The 10,000-nt window shown below is 40.0% G+C and overlaps 1 protein-coding gene across 12 annotated transcripts in view; it reads right to left on the minus strand.

Moving 5' to 3' along the window:
* LOC113808106 (uncharacterized) overlaps positions 1-10,000 on the minus strand; it is a 296,198-nt gene that overhangs the window by 97,073 nt on the left and 189,125 nt on the right. For all 12 annotated transcript variants that reach the window (XM_070134111.1, XM_070134118.1, XM_070134112.1 and 9 more), the window contains exons 4-5: positions 1,730-1,916; positions 710-932 (exon numbers count right to left, since the gene is read on the minus strand). In XM_070134111.1, the coding sequence (XP_069990212.1) occupies positions 710-932; positions 1,730-1,916 (410 nt within the window). The remainder of the gene's footprint in view (positions 1-709; positions 933-1,729; positions 1,917-10,000) is intronic.

The raw sequence follows: 10,000 nt of genomic DNA on the forward strand, positions 1-10,000 counted from the left end.
GGATGAGGATGGAGAGGGGAGGAAGGGGTGGAGGGATGGAAGAAATGGAGGGGGAGGGGGAGGTGTAAGAGGAAGGATAGGTGGAAGAGGGGGGGAAGGGAAAGGGAAGAACGAGGAGGAAGGAAAAAGAAAAAGGGAAGGGAGAGTTAAGAGCGTGGAGGTAGGAAGAGGGCGAGGGTGAGGTTGTGAGAGAAGGGGAAGAGGGGATTTTTCATGAATCTCTTCAAGGAAAGGAGACTTGCGTAACTTGATTTTCCATACCAAAGGCCATATGCAAATATTTATCTCGCTTTGCTGAAGTGCTAATTCATTTGTTTATTGTTCACGCGCGCTTTAGCACAAAGGTAGTTACAGATAGCTACACTCCCACCAAACAGTACATCACACACACACACACACACACACACACACACACACACACACACACACACACACACACACACACACACACACACATACACACACACACACACACATACACACACACACACACACACACACACACACACACACACACACACACACACACACACACACACACACACACACACACACACACACACACACACACTCCACCCCCCCCCCCTCACCCACACACACTCCCTACACACAACCCCCTCCCCTCCTCCCACACCTTCGCTCCCTCTTACACTCCCCCCACAAGCACCCACGTAAAAGCGCAACGGAACCCAAGCGGCGCCAGACTCACTACTGTCATAAGGGTAGGTCCACTCTCCCACGAACTGCTCTGCCTCCGATAACATGTAATAGAAGCAGCCGAACCAGTGGGCGAGGAGGAGCAGGATGTGGATGAGGTTGACGACACGCCACATGTTGGGGTAGAGCGTCCTCGATTCTACCATGTAGTAGTAGTTGTAGACGCGGTACACCTTGATGAACCTTGGAAATCTTATTAACGGCTGAGGACCGATCTGCAAGAAAGGGCAGGAGGTCAGATCAATCTCGCGGTTCTGGATGCTGACATTGGGTGTTGGAGGGGAAATATGTGTTAATCTAGACACAGTTGACGGGGGAAGGACAGTGATCAACACGTATTTGAAGGGGAAAAATATTGATCAAGATGTATTTGGAGGAAAAATACATTGATCAAGGCATATTTGTAGGGAAAATGTATTGAACAAGGCGGATTTGAGGGGAAAAATATATTGATCAAGACGTATCTGATGGGAAAAAAATATATTGATCGACATAATTTAGGGAAAACATATGTTCAAGACCGATTTGGCTGAAAACATATTGATCAAGACATATTTTAGGGGAAAATATACTTGACATATCTTAAAGAGAAATGTATTGTTTGATCAACCAATATACTTTCTTTTTTGTATTGTAGATTTGCCTTGATTTGAAATTTGAATGTAGACATGCATATTCGATTTGAAAATAATAAAACAAATATAGTTATAGAAATATTTTTCTGTCAGCTGGTTTTACCTGAATCTGATATTTGAATGTAGACATGCATACTAAATATAGGAAAAACTAAAACAAATATGTGTATAGACACTATTTCTCTCATTAATTTGTAAATGAAACCAAACAGTTAAAACTCTATCATCACACCAAAACGTAAAAAAAAAAAAAAAAAAAAAAATCAATAAACATTCTCTCCACCAGTGAAACCACTACCGAAAATAAAACACGACAAACACAAACAAAATCAAAATGAAAAAAACAAAGCAAAAAACACAGCAAACAAAAAACTCACCACTATTTGTAAAAAATCTAAAGGTATAAGTGACACTATATCCAGCATAAAACTTTTGGACTGCATGTAGTGTCTTGCCAGCTTCTTAAAGTCGTACACTATAAGACCTTGTTCTAAATAGCCAGTCCGAAACTGTACGAAGATGTCGACCACGAACACGATATCGGTTAGGCCGTCGAGCAGGTACCTGGGGGGAGAGGGAGAGAGAGAGAGAGAATGAGTAATCCCCTAGAGAAAGGAAGAGAGGAAGGAAGACGGAGGGGAGGGGAGGAAAGAAAGGAGAGAGGGAAAGAGGGGGGGCGGAGAGGAGGGAAAATAGAAGAGAGGAGGGAAAGATGGAGAGGGGAAATAAGGGAAGGAAAGAGGGTAAGAATGAAGGGAGAGAGAGAAGGTAAGTAATTCCGTAGTGAAAGGAGGATGGAAGGAAGACGGAGGGGAGGGGAGGAAGGAAAGGAGAGAGAGCAAGAAGGGGGGGGAGGAAAAAAGGAGAGAGGAAATAAGGGAGGGAAAGATGGAGAGGAAAAATAAGGGAGGGAAAAAGGGAAGAAGGAGGAGAGAGAAGGCGAATAATCCCGTAGAGAAAGAGGGAGAGAAAGGAAGATGGAGAGATGGAAAAAGGGAAGGAAATAAGAAAAGAGGGAAGATAGAAGCGATAGAAGGAGAAAAGAAGGGATGGAGAGACGGAGAAAAAAGTGCGGGAAAGAAGTAAGGAAAGAGAGAAAGAGGGAGGGAAAGTAAGGGAAAGAGGGAAGAAGTGTCAAGGAATCAAGAAAAAAAAAGAGGGAGATAGATGCAGGGAGGGCAAGAAGGAGAAAGAGAAGAGGGAGGGAAAACGGAAGGAAGATAACTCTGGAAAGAGAGAGAGAGAGAGAGAGAGAGAGAGAGAGGGAGAGAGAGAGAGAGAGAGAGAGAGAGAGAGAGAGAGAGAGAGGAGAGAGAGAGAGAGAGAGAGAGAGAGAGAGAGAGAGAGAGAGAGAGAGAGAGAGAGAGACAGAGAGTGGGGGGGGGGGGGGTGAGGGAGAAAGGGAGATAGAGAGAGCGGATTCGATGAATAAGAGATGAGTAAAGCGGCGGAAAGGACGGCGGTGATTGCCCTGAAAGGCCGAGCGGAAGGAAATCGAGAGAGCAAAGCGAAGAGAAGAGAAGGGAGAAGAGAAGAGGAAAGGGAGAAGAGAAGAGGAAAGGGAGAAGATAAAAATGGGAAGAGAAGGGAGAAGAGAGAAGAGGGAAGGGAGAAGAGGAAAATGAGAAGAGAAGGGAGAACAGAGAAGAGAAAAGAGCGGAGAGTGTAGGAGAGAGGAGAGGGAAAATATAGGAGAATGTAGAATAAAGGAGAGCGAATCGACGAGAAGAGAAGGTAGAATACGGAAGAGGATAGAGAGAAGAAAGATGAAAAGACAGACAAGAAGAGAGAGAAATGAAGATAATACAAGACAGAAACAGAAGAATAGAATAGAAGACAGAACACAAAAGACTGAAAAACAGAAAACATACGATAACAAATAAAGGAAAAAGAGAGAGATGAGAAAGGATAAGAGAGAGAGAGAGAGAGAGAGAGAGAGAGAGAGAGAGAGAGAGAGAGAGAGAGAGAAAGAGAGGATTTTTTTTTTTTTTTAACTCAGTTACTCCAGATTTTTGCAATCATACAGGAAATCGGAAAAAGAAAAATGGGAAAGAAAACGCAACAAAAATAAATAGATAAAAAAAGCAAAATAAAAGAGAAACGTAGAAATCGAAAAATCGAAAAATATAAAACGTTCGTTTTGAACACGTTTTGAACACTTAGAAAATGCCAAAAGAATTGAACCTTTTCCTTGAAGGAGAAAAGGACACTAATGGCATAATTTCCCTATACTTATAGGTTTCGCGTTTACTTCGATGAATAAAAGAATATTAGCAATCACGTGATGGCTTCAATCTATTTTCCAGTATATCCATATTTAAAACTGTGTATGTTTTTGTGTTTGTTTGTTCATATGTTCGTACGTGTATTTGTAAGCATCTGTGTATTTATCATTTTCGTGAATTTAAGTGCAAGAGGATATATTTCAGTGCGGAGTCCCCGACAAGTGTATTCCGCTGCCCTCAAAGACACGCGAAAATTGCCTTACGCTCTGACCCTCGCCTGAGCGGTTCACGGCGGCTTGGCCTTATTTAAGAGGCTCAAATACTTAAATATTTTTCCCTCACTTCCAACTATCTCAAGTCGGGGAAAGTAATGGAAGAGAAAAAAAAGAGAAGAGGAGGAGAAGAAGAAGAGGAAAAGAAAATCTGTAGGATGCTTAAGTAAAGACTTTGTATTAAGTGCAAAATAGGAAATAGATTTTTGTTTTTTCAATGTAGGTGCAAGTTTAACGCTATTTTCTTTCTATATCATTCTTATCAACAATGTATTTTATTATTCAATAGCAGCTTCATTATTACCATCGCCTTTTTTATTATCGCTATTAATTTTTTATTATCGTCTGTTGTCATATCATTATTACTATCATCGATTAACTGATGATTATTATCCTCATCGCTTTAATGATATCGTTATTGTAGTTGCTTTGCCAGTATGATCGTAATTCTCATTAGATACTGAAATTACTCGTCGCACAGTTTTTTGGCATTATTTATTACTTCAATATTTATTACTATCACTGATAATACCCCATCACTTATATAAGTATTTTTTTCATAAAAGGCATACCAATGACTCTACTAATAGTACTATAAAGTTTTTTACAATCTTTTCTATCATCATGATTAGTATATCAATCACCATCACTATTGTCGTGTTTATCACAGTCATTATCGCCATTGCCACAATAACTTTTATCAATACCATTATCGCTCGTTATTATCACAATTACAATGATTATTATTGCTAAAGTTACTGCAATAATCATTAAAGTTTAAAAAACCACCGTTCTCTTCTCCATCTCTGTTAATGCATATAGAAGATACTATCGTTGTCATTATCAACATTATTATAATTATCATTATCATTACTATTGTTTCTATAATCATCACTATCAATATTGTCGCCCTTCTGATTATCGATGTCATCACTGTTACTATGATTATCCCTTTCATTATCAATTTTGTAATTCTCGATATTGATATTATTACTAAAATAGTCACTATCATCCCCATTATCATAATTATCGAATCATTATCAAACTTATAATCATAGTTACCGTTCTCATCATTGCCATTTTAACCATTCCAATAACATTCCCTCGCGGTTCCTGTGCACGTGTGAAACTCTCCCTCCAGCATGTGACCGAAGAGGAACTCAATCCGTGTGAAACTCTCCCTCCAGCATGTGACCGAAGAGGAACCCAATCCGTGTGAAACTCTCCCTCCCTACAACATGTGACCGAAATGGAACCCAATCCATGTGAATCTCCCCGATGTAAAATGAGGGAAAATGGCGTCGATCCAAGAACGACAAGGAGCGAGTGACTACCAAGAGGGTGAGAGCGAGAAAGAGAGAGAGAGAGAATGAAAGAGAGATAGATGGAGAGAGAGAGAGAGAGAGAGAGAGAGAGAGAGAGAGAGAGAGAGAGAGAGAGAGAGAGAGAGAGAGAGAGAGAGAGAGAGAGAGAGAGAGAGAGAGTCAAAGAGACAGAGAGAGAGTCAAAGAGACAGAGAGAAAGAAAGAATCAAACCGAAACAGACATACGCAAACACAAAGATCGAAAGGGGGGAAGGGGGAAGCAAAGAGAGAAAAGGCGCGACAAAGAAATACAGACCGACGTAGAGAGAGAGAAGCTTGTGGACAGTGACCCAGAGAGGCCAAGAGAGCATTACTGAGTTACGCGACACTTTGGCATCAAAGGAAAGGGGATGGAGAGGCAGAGGGAGGCGGGGGGTGGGGGGGGATAGACGCTAGGATGATGGAGGCCGAAGGGGGCGGGGTTGTGAAGAATGATGGGGAGGGGGGAGGGGAGGGGGAGGTGGCGTTGATTTTGGGGAGGGAAGGGGGAGGGGGTCGTTACTACAGGGGAGGGAAAGGGGAGGGGTTCGTTACTACAGGGGAGGGAAGAGGGTGCGTGGGGGATAGGGGGAAGGAGGTGAGAATGTATGTAGTGGGGGTAAGGGTGGGGGGCTGATGGGAGGGCAAGGTGGATAGGGGGATGAGGATGTTATGAGTGGGCGGGCTGGAAGGTTGGGAGGGAGAGAAAAGAAAGAAAAATAAAAGGAAAACAAAGAAAGGGAGGAGAAGAAAAATAAGAACATAAAAAGTAAAATGAAAAGAAAAGAGAAAGAAGTAAATAATGAAGAGAGAGACAGGAAAAAAGAGAGAGAAAGAAAGAGAGAGAGAGAGAGAGACAAAGACAAAGACAAAGAGAGAGAAAGAAAGAAAGAGAGATTTACAAATAAATAAACAGATAGACCGAAAGAGTGAGACAGCACAGGAGTAGAAAGAAGCCTACAACTCGAAATGGAAAAAACTCTCACGAAAGTTTAAAAGGAGAAAGAAATTGAATCAACCTCAGTTAGTGTTGACAGACGGAGAGCTTTATCTCCTCGTCGGCAGCGGATGGACTGAGACGTGACAATTAGATGGACATTTGATTACGGAAGTTCAAAAGGCCGTCCTCGCAACACAGAGAAATTAACATAGACGCATGAATGAAATCTCGTCGAATTGTAATAGTAGTTAGTAGCAGTTGTTGTGGCTGTCGTTGAAATCATAATAATACTAATAGTACTAAATATAATAATAGTAATAACAATGATTATAAAAGTGATGGTAAGAATAGTGTTAATAATAACAATATTGATTATAATATTAGTAATAATGATATTGATAATTATTATTATCATTACAGACAGAAAGAATGGCATTGGTGATGATGATGATAAGAATTATAATAAAGATGATAATAGCATTAGTAATAACAGCAAGAACAACACCCAGAACAAGAACAGTAACAACAGCAATGATAATAAAATTAATGATAATAATAATTACAAGGATAATAGTAATAATAATAATTATGATGATAATGACAATGATAATAATAATAATGGCGATAACAACGGTAATGATAATAATAGTAGTAGTAATAATAATAATGATAATAATAAAAACAACAATGATAATGATAGTAATGTTAAGGGTAATAATAATGATATTAACAATATCATACATACGGTTGATAAAGATAATGTGATATTGATATCCTAAAAGCTCTCATTACAACAAAAACAACATGAAACTAACCCAAACAACAAACGTTTTACCAGTACACACAAACAAACAGAACTTTACCAAAAACAAAGTTCTTTTGCCTCCCTTTACCTATTACCCCGAAAATATGTCGAAAAAAGTATTTGTCGAAGGTATTATTTGAACTACTTATGCCCCTCGCGACTTTTTTTCCTTTCTAAATGTAAGTTCACTTTGGTCGGAAGTTCTCCCAGGTAGAAAAAAATGAAGAAGGAAAGATAGAAAATGACAAAAAATATCACGGATAAAGTAGGACACACAAGTCCCTGGTACTCAAACAAATTTGTCCCTTTTTGAAACTTTTCTATACTGAATCTGCTCTTTGTAATAATGGCGTCTGGGTGAAGCAGAATCGTGGTGTGATGTGTTGAGGTGTTGCATTGCTGCCGTTGCCGCGTTCGCTGCTATCATAGCTTTTGATAATAATGATAATAATAATAATGGTAATAATGATTATGATAATAAGGATAATGATTATAATGGTAACGATGATGATGATACTGATAATAAGCGTTTGTATTATCACTCGGATTGTTGTTGTTATTATCATTGTCGTTATTCTTATTCTTATTCTTATCATTATAGTAATAAAAAGAAATGACAATATTACTATTGCTGCCATTATCATTATCATCATAATCATTATCATCATTATTATCATAAGAATAACAACAGCAACAGTAATGAAAATAATAGAAGTTATGACAATATCTATAACAATTATTATCATTTGGTTATCATCATTATGATTGTCATTATCATTTTTGTTATTATCTCTATTTTTGTCATTATTATCATCATCATTGCTGTTGTTATTCTTACTCTCATTTTTATTATACTTATCGCCATCATTATTATTGTTATCATTTTTATTATTATCATCATGATTATTGGCAGTGACCTGACTCTCGTTGTTATGAATTGTTATCATTCTGTTATGATCATCATCACCATCGTTACTACTGTCGTCTAGGAGTTTTTGGTATTATGAAGAATTGCTTCTGCGTTTTATATAACCAATATTTTCTATCATAGTTCATTCGCCTTCCAATGTCCTGATATTCTCAAAGTTCGGAGATATAAACCAAACAGTAAAAATACGAAACTGGCAGATTTTGCCAAGCTAACATTCTTAAAATTAATAAACTTGCAATGTTGCGAATTCAGATACGTCTTGCGAGCAACCACATAAAAAGAAGAGGTAAAAAAGGTCTTTGGAATCCCATCTTCACATAATTTGCAAGGGATTCCAACCCTATTCCACCTCAACGAACCGAATCAGAACCTGTTAAATGTCATTTCCTCTGCCATACCTCCCCTCCCCCTCCTTTCCCCCCTCCCCTCCCTCTCCTATACCTCCCCCTCCCTGTCCTAGCTCATGAGCCACCCTCTTCCCCCTCTACTCCCTCCTCATGGCGCCCTCCCTATCGCATGACCTCAGCATTCCCATCATTATAACTTTCGTCATCCCGCCAATTCCCCGTCTCTCGGAAGTGATTCGAGAGAAACGGTGCCTCGTCACCGGAAGCGCTTTGACTGAGAGAGAGAGAGAGAGAGAGAGAGAGAGAGAGAGAGAGAGAGAGAGAGAGAGAGAGAGAGAGAGACAGAGAGAGAGAGAGAGAGAGAGAGAGAGAGGGAGAGAGAGAGAGAGAGAGAGAGAGAGAGAGTATCTCACGGGAAATGTATCAAATTTAGTTGATGCCTTATTTTATTGAATTGTTAAAATAATTTTTTTTTTTAATCAGTCGGAAATGATTGACAAGCACGTCACGCTATTTAATTTTAATTCACACAGCCATACAGACACACATGCACACACATACAGAAACACACACACACACAGAGAAACACACACATGCACAGAAACACACACACACACACATTCTCTCTCTCTCTCTCTCTCACACACAAAAACATTCATGCATAATACCGGATTATTACACTTTTCTGCAACAGGATGTGAAGTTAATCCGCTTTCCGAGTTTATTGCATATACAAGTGAACAAAAGCCACATTCAGGTGAAATTAAAGTGATGTTTTGTAAGAAACGCAAAGAAAAGTTACGGAAGAACAACAAATAGATATCAAATTGCCTTTTTGCGATCAGTTTTAACTTCCAGCTTTCAACGCTGCTAATATCACTGCCACATGGCATTCCGCCCCCAAAAGAAACGAATATAATTTTCTTTTCATAAAGTACCAGAGTTACGAATTTAAAAAGGCTTTGTTTTGAGATGTAATAAGGGAGCCGTCTTTGTGCTGCGTTACCTTTGTTATGCCCCTTGCGAAAGCATTCCCTCAAGCATGTAATTGCATTGTTGAATTTAGAAGGGAGAGAGGAAGAAAGGGAGAAAGAGAGGAAGAAAGAGAGGAAGAAAGGGGGGAGGCAAAGAGAGGGGAGGGGAAAGGAGGGTAGAAAAATGAAGGAGGGAAAGGAAGAAGGTAAGCGAGAGGGGTGAATGACAGGGAGGGAGAGAAGGAAACATAGAGAGACAGAATCAGGAAGAGAAAGAGAGAGAGAGAGAGAGAGAGAGAGAGAGAGAGAGAGAGAGAGAGAGAGAGAGAGAGAGAGAGAGAGAGAGAGAGAGAGAGAGAGAGAGAATTCAAACAATAAGACATAAAACAAACAAAAACACAGGGAAGCATCCAGAATTCTTCATTATCTGCTCATCTCGATCCATGGCGGAATTCCACTCATCGTATATACACCCACGAGACTAAACGAAGAGTATATATAAGCTTAATCCCTCCCCCACCACCTATACCGCCCACTTTCCTCTTCCCCTCTCCCCTTCCCATTCCTTCGTCTCCCGTCACCTTTTCCCATTCTCACCCCCTTCCTTCCCCCTACCCCATCCACTGTTCCCTCCTTCGAAACCTCATCCTCCATTTCTGGTTTCCCTTTTCCCTCTTCTGCCCTTCCCGTCTTCCCTTTCCCCTCTTCCCGAATTCCCTTGTCTTCCCGATTTCCTTACCTCCCCTTCCTCCTCTTCCGTTGCTCCTCCTCACTTACCCCTTCTCAAAAAGAAAAGAAAAATAAATTCTAG

The sequence above is a fragment of the Penaeus vannamei genome, chromosome 19, assembly GCF_042767895.1.
Source record: "Penaeus vannamei isolate JL-2024 chromosome 19, ASM4276789v1, whole genome shotgun sequence".
Taxonomy (NCBI): Eukaryota; Metazoa; Arthropoda; class Malacostraca; order Decapoda; family Penaeidae; genus Penaeus; species Penaeus vannamei.